Source organism: Microsporum canis, genomic scaffold (genome assembly GCF_000151145.1).
Source record: "Microsporum canis CBS 113480 supercont1.3 genomic scaffold, whole genome shotgun sequence".
NCBI lineage: Eukaryota > Fungi > Ascomycota > Eurotiomycetes > Onygenales > Arthrodermataceae > Microsporum > Microsporum canis.
The window spans coordinates 293,249-311,505 of NW_003299167.1; the positions used below are offsets into that span (position 1 = coordinate 293,249).

Here is an 18,257-nt window from a genome sequence, read left to right on the forward strand (position 1 = left end):
TCCATACATGATGCGAATGCAAGAAGTACGCACACTCGGAGTTGATGCAAGCCCGGAGATGCATGGAGAAAAGATATAATAAATGTTGTATAGACTTTTTTTTTTGCTAGATTACTAATACTAATGGCTAACTATGATGATATCGCTCAACGCTCAAGGGTATATTGATATGAACAAATGAAACCGACAAAGGAAACCGACAAAAGAAAAATCAACCATTTAAAACACAAACAAAAGGGTAAACAGGGTATCTCGTAAAAAACAAAGACAAGAAAACACAGGCTTGGGTATCAAAAAAAAAAGAATAAATTGTGTGCAAGAAGAAGAAGAAAAGAAAAAGAGGAGGAAGAAGCTGGGATAAACAAGGCTGAGGCCGGAGAAGGAAGGGAAAGCGGTGAGGAGGAGATGAGGTAAGCAAGGCCCCCCGTGACCTGGACCACGTGCACTCAGCACGAAAAAAGAGTTGGAAGAACAAACGTAAGCAAGTCAGCCTCGGGGACGTTTATCCTTCTCTCTTTTCTATTTTTAACGCGGCTGACAGAGGGGGATCCGATGACGAAGATGGCACTTCTTTCCCTCAGGCTGTGGCAGAGTTGACTGACTGTGACGGTGTCAGCGAGCGCTGTCAAGGTTGGGCCTTCGTCGGGTGTTGTGTGCTGCGTGAGGCTGCGTGGTGATGGCGGTGATCGCAAGGCGAAGCGGTGAAACGTCCTTCCGGCCAATCACCAGGATGGTGAGCGGGAGGCCCAACATGAAGGGAAAAGGCAAAATAATAAAATTAAAAGAATAAAGTAAAACCACCGAACGCGCCTAACTCGCTGAGCCTTGGGCATCCACATCCCCCAAGTCTGAAGAGTGACTCATATTCTGGAAGTCTGTTTGATGTTGTGCATGTGCTGGATTCTTTTCGTGAACTCGTGGTATCATTTTGTGTTTTTTTTTTTCTTTCTTTGGTTGTTGTCTGAAGAATAGATGGGAGAAGTAAAAATCAAACTCGCTTCGAGCCGGTCGAGGACGCCACCGATGCCGAGGCAGAAGTACAGGCCGAAGCTGTCGTGCTGTTGCTGGTGGATGTGGTGGATACATGGGAGCGTCGTTTCTTAGTGCCGGCGCGCTTCTTGCGATGCCTGGCCGCCTGCGCATGCTCGACTGCCGCGAGTTGCGCCGCCCTTAGGGCCTGGAGTGCGCGAGCCTGTGCCTGTGCCTGCACGTAGTTACGCATGCGCCAGTCCTCGGTCTCGTTCATGTGGCGGATCTGTTCCTCGGTGGTCAGGCCGGGGGCTCCGATGATAGCTTGCGTCTCGTCCTCGAAGCTGTCGCCGCCGAACGGGCTGTCCATCGTCTGGTTGCCGCCGGAGGGCGAGATGGGGAACAGGTCTTCGTCAGAGAGATAGGCCGAGGCTGAGCTGGGGCTGTCATCCTCGGACCCTGAGTAGAGAGATGACCGGTTAGGCCACGATGGGAAGGCACAGGATGTGTTGCTTCCTGAGATCGTGGAGAAGGAGGTCTTGCGGGGATAGATGTCGAGCAGTCCATCACACGGTGAAGGTGGTGGAGGAGCTGGCTGTGGGAACGAAGATGGTGGTGATGGAGAGGAAGCAGCACTGCTGCCAAATCCGTAGCCTCGCCACATCTTGGTCTGGTAGGTTCGTGAGTCGAGGTTGTTGCTGTTGCTGCTGGTATATGATGATCCTGAAGAGGCTGATAGTAGAGTCGAGAGCGACGATGATAGTGATGGTGGGTGTATAGCGGTGCAAGCCATAAGATACTATCAGTCGAGTATGATTTATAGATGTTTGTAGCTTAGAAGCAACTGCTCTCGTCGATGTGGATTGTGATGTGGGTTGTGAGGAGACATCTAGACGGAGTGCGAGGGATGACCAAATATATATAAACAGGCGACAGCAAGAATATTGGATATATATGATAGCTCGTGCAAGGTGTGTAAGGTGTACTCCAGGGCTAGGGGAGTAAAAAAAAGCAAAAAATAACCATTTGCAAAAAAGCAAAGAAAAAAAAAAAAGGAAGGGGGAACAAAAAAAAAAAGAATGTTATATCATATGCAAAAAGCGAAACCCGAATAATAAAAAAAAAAAAAAAGATGCGGTGGAGCGGATTTGCATCAACCGGTCCCCCGGTCGAAACGCAAATAACCAGTCGTTAGCGTAGGGTGAGGCGTGTGGGTTAGCGTAGGGGGAAGAAGGGGAGAAGATCGTGTATTAGAAGCCAATACACAGACACACACCCAAAACACCCATCAAGCAGTTTAATATTAGTAGGGAGAAAGAAAAGAAAGAGTAGTAGACATAAGGGTAAAGGGGGGGAGGCAAAGACGAAGCTAATCTCCGTCTCCGGCACTTCTTGTCACCGTCTTGCAACACGGGCGGCCGATAGAGTTACCCCAGTCCAGCCCAGTGAGATCCTATGGAACGGTCCGCTGAGCCCGGGGAGAAAGATGTTGTATTGTATACTCCGTACAGATATATACATAGTAGTACGTCCTGTGTATGGCGTTTGATGTACGCACCCTGTACGGGAAGATTTGAAAAATACGCCTCCCTCTTGACTCTTCTCCGAACGGGTCGAAAGAGGATGAGACCCAAGGCTGTATAGGGGGGGCGGAAACCCGTTGATGGCAGGGCGGCGTGAGAACCTGGGGGAGAAAGGGAAAGGCGTGAACCATGAAGAAGAGGTCTGGTTGATGTCGACCTGCCCATACTATGGTGTACTCTGTACATGTGCTTTGCTTTGGGTTGTGATGGTGTGGTTGTATCCAACTTCCGTCTCTTCAACTGGCGGTCTAGTCAGCAACTCGACTAATCAGGTCGCAACGAGGACACCCTGGCGCAACGGGCGGTGACTAACTGCGTCTACCTGGCTGGGTGATGTGTGGTGATGATGGTGACGGTGAAGGTGACGGTGACGGTGATGCTGAAAGATGGTGCTTGCTGCTGGCCTTCACCGTCAAACTGTACAAACCTTTTGCCCGATCTCGGTCTGTCCCTCGTCTCCCTTTTCGTTCTGTTGTATCGTGGACTGGACAGGCGGTCTCGTCACAGGAAGGATGACCAACAGCAACCCTTCCATTAAGCATCATTTTCCTTTTTTTTTTTTTCCCTTCTTCTTCTTTATCGCCCTGTAACCATACCATCCCTTCCCGCGAAATGAAGCCTCCCCTATGGACGGACGGGAATGGCGGTAGTGAGACCTCCCAACTGACTGCCGCCGTTACACATGTAAACAAGATATCGGGAGGCGGCGCCAGGTGAAGCTCTCCCTTGTTTTCTTTTCATATTCTGATCGTACGGAGTATAGTTATCCTGCTTTCTTTGGACATTTTGCTTTTTTCTTCTTTCACCCCTCTCTTCTCTCACCTCTTCCCTGGAAATGTACTGTATTCATCAAGTGGACGGTGAGAATAATAAAAGGCAGAGAGAGCCCTGTTTTTCAGGATGGCAAGGCCTGGGAGTTGGAGCAATAACTCGCTCTCTCTCTCCCTGTTTTATTTTTATTTTTTCTCTCTCGTTTTACTTTGTACCTTCAAAGTGCGACTTCGAATTTGGCCTGCAGTAGTAATTAAGAATAATTGTTGCCTTGGGCGAGTGGTGGGTTTGGGCAACGAGTAAGAGAGAAAATCTGCCGGTTCCGGACCTGCGTCCTGCGTCCTGGGCCATCTGCGTGTTGTTCGAAGGGCTGTGAAAAGGTGTGGCATGTCTGTGTCTGTCTCCGGTCAAGGGCTGAGGCGACACGATGCTCGTATACTCTAGGGGGGGACGGACTAATATGTTGTATGGCCTTGTCGCGGCACGGTGACTTACTCCGGAGTCTGTTGGCAAGCTGACGCCGTTACGCAACAGCCGGTTACAGACAGTGTCAGAGTACAACAGACAACCAGCCATCCGCAGGAATGAAGATTATGTCGGTCGTCCACAGTTACTCCGTGCCTTAGCTCCATAAATTACCTACTCCATACAGAGTTGACCGTAGGGGAATTTACAAAAAAAAAAAAAAAAAAGCCGTTGGCGGAGTGCAGCCAATGCAGGGGGGCGCGCGGACGGGAAACAAGCACGCCCCGGAGATAATATAAATATAATATATACGTAATAACACATCATGCTGCGAGCCGCTATTCGCCCGTTTTAATATTATAGTTAATAGCAGCAGTAAATCTGATTGACTGTTTTATCTCCCATCCCCAGCGCTGTCTGGTTCTTTATTCCGCATCTCCGGGTTTCTTTCTTTCGCTTCGCGTTTGTGCTCCAGACACAAAGGGATGCTTATATATAAATATATTACTACGATGTATGCAAACTCTGGGGGTAGAAGTGCCGGGTTGTCGGGACAGACCATCCTCTTTGTCCATAATAAGCTGAGAAGTCAGATAGACTCTCCCGTACAGGAGAGCCGACAAGGCAGAAGAAGGAAAAGAAAGTCGTTGTGGTAGAATCAACCTGACTGCTCACCAACTGCCGCTGTATGCGATCTATCCGGTCAACGCGTGCTGGCTGTCAACCCTCTCAATACGTCGTATAATGGTAGGCATACCTCATGTATTATTAGGCACAATCCTGGTCCGGGGAACGTGAGACAGCGACTTGTCGGAATCGGATCCGCGATAGCTTTTTTTTTTTGGTTCGTTTTCTGCTTTCTTTTCTCGCTGTGTCATTTTTTCCGTATAATGGAAAATAAAAACGTAAAAAGAAATAAAAGAAGGAAAACAATTATACCGGCTGCGTAATAGGGGGAGGCGAGTTAGGTGGCTGGAAAGGTTTTGACTCGTGGAGAAGTCTGCTTAGCCCGATGGAGGGTTTTTTATTTTTTATTTTCAATTCACAATTCATTCGATTTGGAGACACACGACTTTCTGCCGTGGATGATTGGTCTGGCGGTTTGGTCCCTTCTCCTGGGTCTAATCTCCATAGCGCTGTACATCCTCATAGGTAGTTTGGTGAGGGACCTGAAGACGCCGTTGACAGGCTAAACTCGATGATCTTGAGTGTGGGAGAGTCGAGACCGTTAAGGAGTGGAAGGACCAAACGGCGATTGGCAAAAAACATCAAGCAGACCAATCGAGACTTATTATCTGGTGCCCAGGATGAAGTGCTCTGTAAAAAGAGGCTCCCTAGCCTTTTGGTTGGGTTCTCATCTCAGGACAGGCTCCCTGTGATGTAGACAAAGATTCTGCCTTCCAACCACATCTCCATCTTGAATACGCAAGCTCTTGTCTATGTTTCAACTTCCGAAGTTGCTTGACTCCAGGAGAAGGGTTCTGTTTATACAGAAAAGCGAGGAACCACTGACTCTTTGCCCTTGCATACACGTGTGGGTGCTGCAGACGCATCGAAAATCCGCCTTACTAGCTATCCACCTAACCAGCCATATCCATCACAAGAGGGCATAAGAGGGCCAAAAAAAGGAGGGACCACACCACCACCATCGCTGTCGTAGTCATCTTTATCCTGCACTAGTCGGGATGGCTGATCAAGCCGGTCAAAGAGGCAATCATCAACGTTGCAACGATGGGCTCGAGCTGTCTTCTACCGTTGCAAGCCAAGCACCTAGTCTCCCGCTGGATGGGAATCACCTCCTAGCCTATCCTTCAACAAGGGCTGGCCACGAGTGGATATCGAGGTGAGGTGTTAGGGCTCGAGAGTGGCGGACACTGCTGAGATTGGGGGGGGAGAGACGGCTGATGCTGCATGAACAACCTCAGGCAAAAAGTCAAACGAATCATTTGGCAGATGATGATTTAACTCGAATTTTTGCCCCAAGACATAACTGGGATTTGAAAAGCATACAAATATTAACACTCCCTACTTCCACATATACTTCCTCACATTCAACTTCTCGCATTTTCCCTGCTGACTGTCCGTATCGAAAATCCTGCCAGGGTAGGGAGAAAGACACACATGGTTCAAGAGACGTCCCAAATCCCTGGACCCCCACCGGCTGGGCTTGGGGCGATTCCACCACTCGGGGAGCTTGAAAAGAGAATTGTTGGACAAGACCCATCATATATGTACGACCGTACAGTTAGTGCATCTAGTATGCCCAGTTAGTGTAATTAAATATGCAGCATTAAAATAATAATCCGCCCTTCCAGCCCAACCTGGAATTCTGGATCATATTCTCACCAGAGGATTTGGGGGGGGATGGGGTGGAAGGGCTTGGACGGAAGGGCGGTCCGCCAGCCTCCCTTCCGCGTCCCCACATCCCAATCAGGGTAAAAAGGCATTTCAAATGAAACTAATGATCTTCAATAGTTGCTAAAAACGAAGAGGAGGGGGGGGCGAGAGGAGGAGAAAAAGTGAGGAAGGCGAGGAGAGAGAGGAAGGACAGTGTGGTGGTGGGAGCGATCGAATGTGATAGTCTGACCTGTGGAAGGTTTATCCCGACGAGACGGGCAAGGCCAGATCCCGGGTCCATGGGACCAAGTGCCTCTGTACCTGGACCGACTAGCTGGTTGCTGGCTGTCCTCCCCGTGTGTGCGCAAACCTAGAACTATCGCTAGAAAACTTGATAGTTCTCCAGACACACACACACACACACAAATGCACGGGGAAATAATATTTTATGATGTGGCAATATCTTGGATGGATCTTATACGATCAGGCTCGATCGAAATGCGTACATCTGTCGCACAGTGTAAAGATGACTGACGTGTTTACTCCAGTCCAGGGTGTAGGGAGTAAAAACTTGGTACAAACCTCCTCTCCTACCGGAGCACTTCATTATACTCTCATACAGCTTCGTTATTTCCTGATATGATACGCGGTCAGACCTCGTTACCTCCCCCCTCCTCTTCAATGGTGAGGGGAGATGACACGGGTTTATGGACGGGAGGGCGAAAGGGAGGCGTCTGGGGAGTTCGGGGAGGGTTGACGGTGGCGGCGCCAGTCGCCTCATGGACGCAGGTCCAAGGGAGTGGCTTCCAGCCCTTCGACTGGCTCCCCCGACGAGCGCAGATCCCCTTTACCACAGCATCTTCTTACGCACCAACAACCTGTAGAGAGAGGGAGGTTCATGTTTAAGAAGAGACGGTATGGAGTATACCCCAGACTCTAGAGCCTCTTCTGTAGGCGAGTTCCAAACATGCAGCCCGAGGGTGCCATCCCCAGGTTATTTTCATTTTTTAATCTTCCATGGCTAATATTAATTTTTATCTCTAGCTCAGATATATTGCGGAGTCTGCTGGAGGGGTCTGTGTACACACACGCATACATAGTAGCTGTATATGGAGCAAACCCGCGATCTCAGATCTCCCTTCGCTTCTTCCATTATTTCTTCTCCCTTTCTTCTTTTTCGTTGCTTTTTGTTCTTGATTCTTCAGGGGGGCCAATCAAATGAAGACTCTACTAGCCAATCACATGGTGAAGATCATGTGATATTATACTTAGATAAGCAGGCAAAGATGGGAGGTGTTGTCTGTTATTGTTGGATATTATTTACCATGACAAGACGTTCGGCTCGTTTTATCCCAAGTGGCTAGTGACCGAGTACTGGGCAGGTTGCAGCCCTGAAGCTGCCATCAATTACTACCCGCTTATTGACTATAGCGTATGTAATACCTGTCTGAATGCCAACTTCATGAGATCAAGAGCTCATTTCCACCCCTCCAGGCATAGCCATATCGATACCCTCCCCCGCGTTGAGGTACCCTCGCACGACATGATGCGATGGATCCCGTAGGCTGATGGGGCTCGGGCGGGCCGAGACAGGCTCATAGCAGGACTTGAGGCAAGCTTCTTAGCGTCATCCGCACTTCACAAACAATTATCCTGTTTATCCCATGTCTTCTGCTGCTATCCATCTTTCCCGCAGGATGGCCCCGATAATTTGCCCGGCTGGGTAGTGTTGTTTATCATGGACACCACCTGCCCTTCGATGATGCCAGCTGTAATGTCCAGCTGCGCGGATCAGCAGGCCAAAAATTGCGATTGATTCCAACACCACTCTATGGGCCGATGTACTCCGTATAGGGCCTACCACGAAGAGCTTGCTCATGCCGTCTTGTGTGTGAGCCACAACGTACGTTGCAGCTCTACTATGTAATACCTGGTTGGAGAGTCTCTAAGTGGAGGAACGAAATGCGAGCCGATAGTCCAGCCCTTTCGTATCGGTGAATAAACAACCATATACAACACAGTGAAGGAACGTCGTGGCTTCGAAAGATTATTTTCAATCGGGGATCTCACCGCTACTATAGGCAGCCACCTGGCAGCCATGGGAAAATCTTCCCCAATACACACAAGGGCCATATGGCTTGGCTATATCGTGGAGAAATATTGATCTAAGAGATCATTCTAGAAAGCGAGCTGAAACCGTCTGCTTCTACAGAACCTTTTGTTTAATAGATTACTCGTTAATTCAGCTGATGGCGTGGTTTAATAGTGTGCTGGGCAATAGCCGGGCGCCTGCTTCAACGTTGAAATTTCTACAACATACAGACTTTGGATGGAGACGACCTTTTAAGATATGTACTCCATAGCTGCAGCTAACCTTTGGTTTATGACAGCCCGCGACCAGTTTCTATATACTACTCCGCACGGTATCGTCTCTGTAGATATTGGCATCCTCCCTGGCTTGAAGTCATGCAGGGGAGGAAGATATAACATCTTTTGTTTTCATTTTATGATCCATAACTACCTCTAGAACACGGCACGGGGTACTCCGCATACACACCATAATGTAAACGCCCTGTGAGTACTCCGTATGGATGGGTGTGTTATTGGGTTGGCCCCAAATAATCCGGCCAGTCTCTTGGTATGGGCTCGGGAGCATATAGATCACATCAGATGCATAGAGTTGCTACCCTCTCGCTCGTTTTCCTTGTTTCCATAAACTAAATCTAGATTCTCAAAGAAACTAACCAAGGAAACGCAGTTAACACACACACACACTCGTGAGAGGGGTGGCACAATCGGTACGGAGTAGTTATATCTATACGCTAGGAAGTTATCTCCGTCCTTCAACGGTGGCCTTAATTTTAAACATGTTGATATATCGAACCCGCCTCCCCTCAAAGTAAACATCTCGATCCCTTAATCACAGATAGCCCACACTCTTGGTTGGTTGAGCTATACCTTCGATGAAGTAAAAAAAGCCTGTTCCTTGTGCGCTGTGTTTCCTTGTAATCTTGACAGTCTCAAAGGAATTGTTTTCTTTGATCTTCGAGCCACTAGCAGATCAACCGACGCCAGGTAAATCAGGAGTGGCGCAAGGTCTTTTTAATAGAGCCATAAAGGTTTGTTGCTGAGGCTGTCAAGGGTTATCAATAACTAAACAAGCCCTGCATTGTTTTCTTTGTTCAGTTGGCCTTGTCCTCAGAGTAGTTAATTATATAAACAACTAGACTACAGTTGCTGTTTCCGATAGCCTAGATAACAAAGAGCTGTCGAAGCATGGCTGAATGGAAGGGAATAGGATATGTTCGGTTGTATGGATAGTTAATAAGTAACTAGTCGACTGATGGGAATGGTGACACGACCGTAACTGGTATAAGTCGCGATAGTTGTCATGGTTAGCAATTAGTTATGACATGAGAATGATGAATGTATGATCAAATAACTCAAAAGGGTATATAGCCATGAACCAGCGGATGCTCTGTCAATGTACACATAAGGATAAGACAAGAGGGAACGTGTGCTAATGAATGAGAAATATCAGTACTTATTATCTGTTCTAACAGTAGGGCTTTCTCATACGACCAATCTCAGTAGAGTTGTCACTATATACATACACGATCTGGATTTCTATGTCATCGACTCAAACGTCAAATTAACTGGCTACAATAGCTAAAGTAACTTATCGTAGATGGTTTAAAGTAATTCATTGTAGGTCTCATAACACTACCAAATCCCATTCCCAGAATAATACGGAACGCCCAAGCAAACAATAGGAAGATTAAGAGCAATTGAAAAGGGATTAGGGCAGATGTGCAGGTACAACAAATGAAAGGGAAAGGAGGATAAGTGAGAAGTCAGTTATGGTCAATGGTAAACGTAACTGGTGAGTCGATCATTTCCCAAATTTTTTTTGTCTTCAGTAAAAACACTTTAGTAAAGCCCGAGCCCGGACGAATAGAAGAGGTATTAAAACATAGCACATGGAAAGTGAGAACAGCCTTGTCAAACAGTCAATTACATCAGGGCATTCCGAATCAACCAGGCGCCCTGTAACGAATGCTAGGAGCGATAGGTTTACTACAACCCATACGTTAGCGTCGATGGGGATAGAACTATAGGCGCAAGAGATATGCTTACAGAGATCTCATCCACCATCCCAAGGTCTTCGCCATTAGCAGCTGGTTGGGCAGGAGCACCATTGGCTGCAGGAACGGCAGCATTGGTGCTAGCCGGAGCTTCGGCGAAGTAGTCTTCTATTTCAGCATCAAGTTCTTCGGTAGTCTTTGATTTCGGACGGCCAGCATTACGTCCTCGTTGCGCTCGACCACGAGTATCTCGCTTTCGTCCAGCCTTTCCAGCTGAAGCTGGTTTGGGCTGAGCCTTTGGCTGGCTGCTTCCAATTAGAAAACGGAACTTCTCAAATGTTACTTTGGACAGGTGGAGAAGGAAGGCTTACGCGACGCGCTCGGTCAGAGGCTTAGGGGTTGGAACTGGAGGGGCGCGGGATGCGTCGACAACAACCTCAATCTAAATTGATTCTGTGTTAGCTGAAGATACCATCATTGCGGATGATTAAACGAGAGATCGTACTTTAATGGGCCGCTTGTCGATCAAGAGCCCATTCAGTTCCTTAGCAGCCTTGATGGCGGTTTCAGGGCGGGCGAATATGATAGAAGCAATACCACGGCTGGTGCCATTCTGATTATAGGTAAGCATGACCTTCTTGACTGGCCCGGCTGATTTGTGGAAGTATTCCTAGCGGTGAGACGATATTCATCAGTATGTTCGTAATTTGAAAAGACGAATGCCATGCCGGAGCGTTAAATATGAGCAATTGGAATCATCGGCTTTCGAACGAAATAAAGGAAAATGATTCAGTCACATCAGCGAGCACAGCACAACAGCCAGGTTAGTGGTTAGTAAGATCAAGATAAGCCAGGGTTGCTTGCAAGGAGTACAGCCTATATCCGGTCCAAAGACAGCTGTACCAGTCTCCTGTTGAGGGGAATATCCATATCTAAGGTGACCAATAACTCCAGTCGGCGGAAAGGGTAATTATGAGAATGCGTCCTACGCGGGGGGCCTGGAAGAGGAAATTTGATGACGGCATCTGCTGTGTTCGGAACGGTTGATTGAAATGCAAGCTCGGTCCATTAGTGTAATGCCATGATTCCGATAATATCCATCAACGTGGTTGACAAGTCCCGTTATCTTGAGAGCCACATGGTTTGCGGTAGGGGGAGTATCGCAGAATTATGTCTGAATCGATCGGCATGCTAATGAGGCTGAGCATTGTATTGGTAATGAAGATAATCATTCTGTGCTGTTCAACCGTTGCTGCGCTCGCTGATTCCCATCACGCCCAATAAAAGAGCCAAAGCGCTGGTAAATTTTGGGCTTATAATACCAGGGCAAGCCGTGTCGACTACTCAAGTGCACCCCACATGGCATATACCGGGATGAAATTTCAAGGCCATGACAGGATTCGACCTCCATATGACTTTGCATCATGCCTCAGCACAGGCGAGCGAAAGACAGGAAGGGATCAACCGTCAGATAGCGAAAAGAACTCAAAGCGCCATGGTGTACGCGCATATATGAGAGGCCATCACCACAAAGTATAGCCGCACTGAGAGCAAATCCGCTTCTTGGCTGGGAAGAGAAAAAAAAAGAAAGCCGACTCTTCCGATCGTCACGTTCGAAGCAAGATGACTGGAAACGGAGACGGCGAACCAAACCCCGGAGAGCGTCTCTATCAACATACCTTGATATTCGCTTCATTCACATCGGCGGGCTGGTAAAACGCGTATTAGTGACCGTAGCATTTTCGAATGAGGACGCAAGACTGGCGTGGGTGAAGCAAGACAGTGAAGTTTGACTTACCAGGCCGCTCACGATGATTTTACCCTCTCCTGATCCCACGGCAGGCCCAGCAGGTATGGCTTTAGAAGTAGGTTTGGCTTGTCTGGTGGATTTCCTGACTCCTCCAACAGGAGCAGCCTTTGCAGCCTTTGCGGCTGGGCGTCGCTGGTTGGTGCGACGCGCCTGGCGGCGGGTGCTGAGAATCTCATCAAGGGACTTGTCAAGCTTTCCAGACATGGTGATTCTTGAAAAGAGATGGTTTAGTCTTGGGGTTGGCTAGCGGTGTATAAGACTGGATGGAGTGAGTCGAGTAAGACGCGTTTGGATCTTCCCGTTTGTGGTGATCAAGAGGTTGGGTGTCGCAGAGAGCAGCGGATAAGATATAGAATTCGGTCCTTAGCTACGGCCGTGAATAACACAAGATGTTGCTGTTGTGAATGTGAGGGCAGTGAAGATGCGGCAGACTCTCTTCGTACGTGGAGTGAAGTCGAAAAAGTCGGAAGGCGAAGAAAGCAGAAGAAGAAGCGCAGCAAAAGCTGAAGGAAGAAAGAAGCTAAACTTTTTTTGGAGGACTTGGCGCTTAACCCCTTTCGGTCATAAAACCAAAACCACGTGATATTGCTTATATAATACTTGGAATTATATAATAATTTCGTAGCAACGGCTTGTTCAACGTCTCAATAGACTTTGGGAGCATATCAAAGTCTTCGCTACAATCCTGGGGCAGACAATAAATCAACACCGGAGAACGGTGCTATATTGATAGTCAACCCTACCAGAGACTGAAACCTTCTTACAATACACATTTGTTCTACATGAATCATGATGGAACTTCTACATGTGGCCCCCAATAATTGGGTGGCAAGCTGTATGCGAGTGCAATGTAGCCTGTTCGTGCAGGCATGCGGGCGCTTAGCAGTTGGCAGTGTTATCTTTTATCCAGGCTGCCATAAAAGTACCCATTGCTGAGCATTCATCTATTTTAGATGTCACACTTTAGAAATATCTATCGGTTACTTTGAGCATTTCCATTTTTATGGACTGTTTAGCCAACAATCCCGACCATGGAGCTTGGTGGTCTTGTCATTGGGGTCGCCGGCCTCTTTAGGGCATATATTGATATTCTTGATCGGGTCTCTTCCTACAAGGAATTCCCACTTCAGTCACGGCAAACCGTTGTGAGCTTTGAGGCAAACAGGGTTAGACTGAAAGATTGGGCCGCCGGCGATGGGATTGAGGACGGAGCTCTAAAGCAGAGTCATCATATCCGCCTTGACGAACCCGATGTAAGATCGGCTGTGAAGTCGGTATTGGAAGAAATCAGTCTCGATTGAGCATTCCCAATCTTGATCACGAGTGCCTCAAGTTATCGCATCCCCGGCTGCGTCCTCAACGCCAACTTCCCGGAAAAGTAGTGGAGTAGTGAGTAAGGCAAGTTCGAAACCCTCCGTTAGAGGTGGGATTAGCCGGGCTCTCAAGGGAAAGAAAAGCTTTATATCGCAGGTTGAAATGTTTGGGAAGTTTGTGGACATGTTGCACAGGCTCGTTCCTAGAGAGCAAGATGGGTACGAGGGACCCTTTTTCTTAACTAATTAGCGTGAATACCGTTTATTCTAACTTAGACATACCATAGGTCAGAGGTTCTTGTTGAAGACTTCAAGGTTTTGCTTACACGGCAAAATTCTCTTGTTCAATCGCAGAAGAGAGCCGACGAGGGCTAGATGCCGCTGAAACCGATCAATAATACGAGAGACACTTATCTGTGCGTCTAGACGGTACCCGTGACTGGATTTCTAGCGATGCTGCATACAAAGCCTGAGGATCAGATACTTCACTCGAGACACTGCCAAATTTCTTTGGGTTTGTGGCCCTGCAGGCTCTGGGAAATCTGTGCTGTGTGCAACAATCGTTCAGCATTTTACTGAGAAACCAGATCATCCGTTAGCATATTTTTTCTCTACGGGACACGTCCAAACAGGTGGCCGTCCAGACGATGTGGTTCGATCATGGGTTTCCCAAGCAGCACGAAGTAAGGGAAAGATATTAGAATTGGTTCCGCAGGCAATGGATCGGGTTGAAGCCGGAAGAAGGGCATCTCAAGCCGAAATAGTGCAGCTACAGAGGCCTATACAAATATCGTTGAACTCCTTGTTAATAGGGAGGTAAGCCTTAAAGATGATGTCGGCGAATGTTAGCGGGGGCTACATTGAGATCGTTAAATTCCTTCTTAGCGGGGGAGTTCGTTCGGACTCTTTCCCTATACCTCCCAAACTACCACCGCGTTATTTAAGGCTGTTTATAGAGGCTATACCAACATTGTTAAACTCCTACTAGAAAGGAGTGGACCCCGATATTCATTCTCAGATGAGAAGGGAATACCACTGATGGAAGCCACGGAGAAAGGCTTCATCAAGATTGTTAGAGCTCTTGTTAAAAAGGGAGCAATCGTGGAATTACATGATGGCGCTGGAACTGACCCATTGGTTGTAGCAACCCGCTTATGCAATGTTGAAATAGTGCGCCTACTTCTCTCGGGGGGAGCAGACCCTCTCCGACGCAGTGCACGTCAAAATACCCCTCTACTACAGTCGGCTATAGGGAGGAACGAGACGATTTTTATACTCCTGGTTCGTCACTCACCCCGCCAGTCATTTGTACAATACTACCAAAATATGGGGATCTCCTGAACGCTGCGGCGTACGGAACCTTAGTATTGTTAGAATCCTTTTTGAGAATAATGTTCATACGGGACCTCTATTAACTAAATTGAATTACCGTTGCGGCGAACTTCATTTAAGTTCAATATCAACTGTGAACATTATTATGTTTATGATGGGGCAATATACGGCTATAGGGGGACATCTGTAATAATACATTGTATAGAACTATTAAATTCCATCGCGACCCTATGCAAGAATTTGGCTCAGGACAACAGAGGCTGACAAAACAGAGGCGAAGTAGAGATTCAAAATCTTCATTCCAGCACCAGAGTGGGAAGGCTTCTTGCCATCCGGCGAGTTGGAGTTTTCGGTCGGAGTGCCGGACGTGTTCTCTCCAGGAACATTAGCCTGGTCTTCTTTGAGAATCTTGAGCTCCAAATTGCTAAGGAGCTTTCCATCCTTAGTGAATACCTTGGTGTCAGTCTTGGTGTTTTTGACCTTAACGAGCTTACCCTTGGGAGGGTTCTTGATGCCATTCTTGATCAGCTCATCGACTCCAGCGGGTCTCTTTGGGATGTCAAACTTCTTGAGGAAGTTGCTGGAGGTGATGAGGCTGGGTTTGCAGGTTGGCGGCTTAACGGTAGTGGTGCTTGGGTCAAGGGACTGGAGTTTCTCGATGTCAAGTTTCTTAAACTGGCCGAGCAGGTTATCGTAGTCAATAAGGAGGGTGGTATTATCCTTTCCGCCAAGTTTGACCAGCCCGTACTCATTGTCCTCCTGGGAATATTCGTAGATCAGACCACCACACATAGCCTTGGTCATTTCCGGGCCGTACACGGCTTGAACCTCAGTGAAGATGCGTGGCTTCACCTCATTGCAGCCGTACTCGGAGAAAAAAACCGGGACAGATGTTTTCGAGAAGAGATCTACCAGCTTGTCGTATCCACTCTCCGTATAGCTAGAGTCACCGCACCAGGAATAAGAGTTGACACCGAAGAAGTCAGCATTGGAGGTTGGGGATTCTGAAGACTGGCAGGTGACATAGTTCCACGAGTCCTTCAGTACCTCACGGACATCTGCGGCGGAGTAGCCAACGGGGATCTTGCGCATGGAGTGTTGGGCAATATAGTCCTTCAGATCACGTTGGATAGCCTGCGACGCGTTGTTAGAGGATATGGAAACTGTATTCAAATGTGGTACACACTCACACGAATATAAGCAGGAACATCCTTTGCAGCATCTTCGTTGATGATCTCGTTGCCGCCAAAGAAACCGAGGAGGTTAGGATAATCCTTGAATGCCTCCACCATGGAGAAGAGACGGGTCACGAAATCCTTGGTGTATGAAGAGCTGGGTTCGGCACGGTTCAAATACTCTCCATAAATGGGGGTGCTAACATCGAGCAGCAGGTAGATTCCAGCTGCATTGAAGATAGATACACACTCATCATGGTTTAGAGAAGGGTCGAGGTTGTAGATACGAATGGTATTAACCTGCCAACCGCAATTAGCACTCGTGATACAAGCAGCGCAGAGGCCGTAATGGCGTCTGGAGAGTACATACACCAAGGCGCTGGAGAAGAATGGCATCCCGCAAGCAATCATCGGCGCTTGATAGAGGGTCCTTGCCGCTTTCTGGCTTATATCCAGACGAGCCACCAGGTTGATAGCTGTAAGAAATGCGCATTAACTGCCAATGCCCATGACGTTTTACACCGTATAGATCAAGGTAACGCACTCGACACCAACCATCTGGAAACGGGTATTGGTCTTCAAGTTCACGAACTGCGAGCCCTGGACGTCAACGGGGGTCACGGCCGCAACAGCGGAGAAGAGGCCGCAAAGCGACGCAAGCAAGGCGAACTACGGCGCAAGAAGAGAACATATATCAATCGCTAAGCCCATAGAAAGTAGAATCCGAGAAAATCTTTTACTTACCTGCTTCATGATCGTAGCGCGTGTTACTTTCGCTCAGCGAAGATACGGCGAAAATCTAAGGAGTGACAAAGGCGCAACGCCGGTTCAAAGGAGTGAATAGAAGAGAGAGACAAAAAGAGAAAAAGGAACGAACGAATCGTTCCTTCAACCGACAGAGAGATCGACTCTTAAAAAGAATGACTGTGTGAAGGGAGCGGTTCTCTATCGAAGCCCCTGGCGATATTGGTCAATTTTTTTATATTAAACCAGGTCCCTGAAGGAACCCAAATAGTCCGCATTCCCGAGATGCAACCTTTCATCTACCTTGGCTGTTTCAAGTTGCCGCCCACAAGCTAGCAAATAGCAAAGGACGCTGTACTGGGACCATGGCGACACTAGAGTAATAGCGGGCCAGGTTCATGGATGGTCATGAGATATGTCAAGATGGGAGATTTTGTAGCCAGAAGAACGGAGATAATACATTTGATAGCCTTATAAGGTATGTGAAAAAGGTGTCGTTAAAGTACAGTGTAAAAGATCCCAACCCGACCAGCAGAACCGCAAAAAAGGAATACAACAAAAGAAAAAAAAGAAGAATTCCCAGGCGCTTGTTCGAGTGTTCGATCGCCGGTAGCTGCGGCCAGTGACTATCGATCCAAATCCAGCCACTGCTGAGGTATAATAGATGGGGAGAGATATGGGGCGGATTACGATGATTTCGTAGCACCGCTGTGGTTTTCTTCGGCTGGCGGAGTGCGGTTGTAGTGGTGATAATTCGTTTTTCGGGTGAACAGTTTTCTACTCGACGCTGTGGGCGCTGTCGGCGCCACTGTCGCTGGTGAAGGCACCCAGCTTCAACGCCGGATCCATGGCAACCATCTCAGCTAATATTTCAAGAACATCCTTTGGTACGGTTCTGTCGTAGATGGAGATGAGGTCTTTGGGCTGAGGATAGACCTTGAGTGCCTTGTAGAAGGCTACGGCAGCTTCAATATGGCTAGAGCCTAGATTCAACAGTTAGATCCAAGCCTAGAAAGAATAAAGGCGGTCAATCCATGCATAACGTACTGTCTCCACAGAGCGCTTCTCCCTTCGCGACCTGGCTCATAAAGAAGCCTTCTCTCTCCTCGAGATCAGCTGGGAAGCCCTCGTCCTTTGCATCGGCTACTGCTTGTCTGATCCTCGCCATCTGCTGAGCCCCATGGGCCTCGTTCTCTTGCCGCACCGTCCTTGCCAGGCGGCGGTTATCTCGTTTCAATGCACGACGGAATTCCGGATCGGACTGTCTTCTGTAGTCAAAGTAGATCGCATAGGCTGTTGATGAAAATTTCAAATGGTCAGCAAACAGGATCCTTTAAACAGCATAGTCTGCATCAAACACAGCATCCACAGAGCGATTGAGCTTTTACCAAGTAGTCCTGTAATGACAGTGCCAGCCGAAACGGCCGCTATTGTCGATGTCCTCATTGTCGATGGGTTATGTGAGTCTTTTGGAGAGAAGGCGAAGAAGAAACGAGAGCAGGAGACTTTCGATCAGACAGCAATTAAACAGATTTCAGGCAAACCAGCTAAAGCAACAAGGCGAGAGACGAAGACGAATTTCTGAAGTGCGATGTCCTTTTTTTTGGTTCAGCTTGAAGAGAGAAAAAGTTGAAGCTTTTTTTAATCAATTTTTGTTCTTTTTTTTTTTTCCT

The 18,257-nt window shown here is 47.8% G+C and overlaps 8 protein-coding genes across 8 annotated transcripts; 2 read left to right on the plus strand and 6 right to left on the minus strand.

The window, feature by feature from the left end:
- Nucleotides 1–988: 988 nt before the first annotated feature.
- On the minus strand, nt 989–1,633 carry MCYG_02938 (OefB; the record flags this gene model as incomplete). Its single annotated transcript, XM_002847386.1, has 1 exon — nt 989–1,633. The coding sequence occupies one exon, from the start codon at nt 1,631–1,633 to the stop codon at nt 989–991; it is 645 nt and encodes a 214-aa protein (XP_002847432.1).
- A 1,085-nt stretch (nt 1,634–2,718) lies between these two features.
- Nucleotides 2,719–3,097, minus strand: MCYG_02939 (uncharacterized protein; the record flags this gene model as incomplete). The annotated part of the gene is made up of 2 exons (XM_002847387.1): nt 2,719–2,792; nt 2,866–3,097. 2 exons carry the CDS (start codon nt 3,095–3,097, stop codon nt 2,719–2,721), a joined length of 306 nt encoding a protein of 101 aa, XP_002847433.1.
- Nucleotides 3,098–5,909: 2,812 nt separating this feature from the next.
- MCYG_02940 (uncharacterized protein) lies at nt 5,910–6,659 on the plus strand (the record flags this gene model as incomplete). Its single annotated transcript, XM_002847388.1, has 3 exons — nt 5,910–6,054; nt 6,264–6,465; nt 6,500–6,659. The coding sequence occupies 3 exons, from the start codon at nt 5,910–5,912 to the stop codon at nt 6,657–6,659; spliced, it is 507 nt and encodes a 168-aa protein (XP_002847434.1).
- Nucleotides 6,660–10,202: 3,543 nt separating this feature from the next.
- Nucleotides 10,203–11,140, minus strand: MCYG_02941 (RNA binding domain-containing protein; the record flags this gene model as incomplete). The annotated part of the gene is made up of 4 exons (XM_002847389.1): nt 10,203–10,515; nt 10,582–10,652; nt 10,716–10,880; nt 11,114–11,140. 4 exons carry the CDS (start codon nt 11,138–11,140, stop codon nt 10,203–10,205), a joined length of 576 nt encoding a protein of 191 aa, XP_002847435.1.
- Nucleotides 11,141–11,880: 740 nt separating this feature from the next.
- On the minus strand, nt 11,881–12,224 carry MCYG_02942 (conserved hypothetical protein; the record flags this gene model as incomplete). Its single annotated transcript, XM_002847390.1, has 2 exons — nt 11,881–11,919; nt 11,949–12,224. 2 exons carry the CDS (start codon nt 12,222–12,224, stop codon nt 11,881–11,883), a joined length of 315 nt encoding a protein of 104 aa, XP_002847436.1.
- An 827-nt stretch (nt 12,225–13,051) lies between these two features.
- Nucleotides 13,052–13,708, plus strand: MCYG_02943 (uncharacterized protein; the record flags this gene model as incomplete). Its single annotated transcript, XM_002847391.1, has 3 exons — nt 13,052–13,273; nt 13,491–13,552; nt 13,621–13,708. 3 exons carry the CDS (start codon nt 13,052–13,054, stop codon nt 13,706–13,708), a joined length of 372 nt encoding a protein of 123 aa, XP_002847437.1.
- A 1,185-nt stretch (nt 13,709–14,893) lies between these two features.
- Nucleotides 14,894–16,593, minus strand: MCYG_02944 (1,3-beta-glucanosyltransferase; the record flags this gene model as incomplete). Its single annotated transcript, XM_002847392.1, has 5 exons — nt 14,894–15,799; nt 15,856–16,140; nt 16,211–16,316; nt 16,385–16,509; nt 16,585–16,593. 5 exons carry the CDS (start codon nt 16,591–16,593, stop codon nt 14,894–14,896), a joined length of 1,431 nt encoding a protein of 476 aa, XP_002847438.1.
- Nucleotides 16,594–17,361: 768 nt separating this feature from the next.
- On the minus strand, nt 17,362–18,030 carry MCYG_02945 (mitochondrial import receptor subunit tom-20; the record flags this gene model as incomplete). The annotated part of the gene is made up of 3 exons (XM_002847393.1): nt 17,362–17,567; nt 17,632–17,877; nt 17,973–18,030. 3 exons carry the CDS (start codon nt 18,028–18,030, stop codon nt 17,362–17,364), a joined length of 510 nt encoding a protein of 169 aa, XP_002847439.1.
- Between the last annotated feature and the right edge of the window lie 227 nt (nt 18,031–18,257).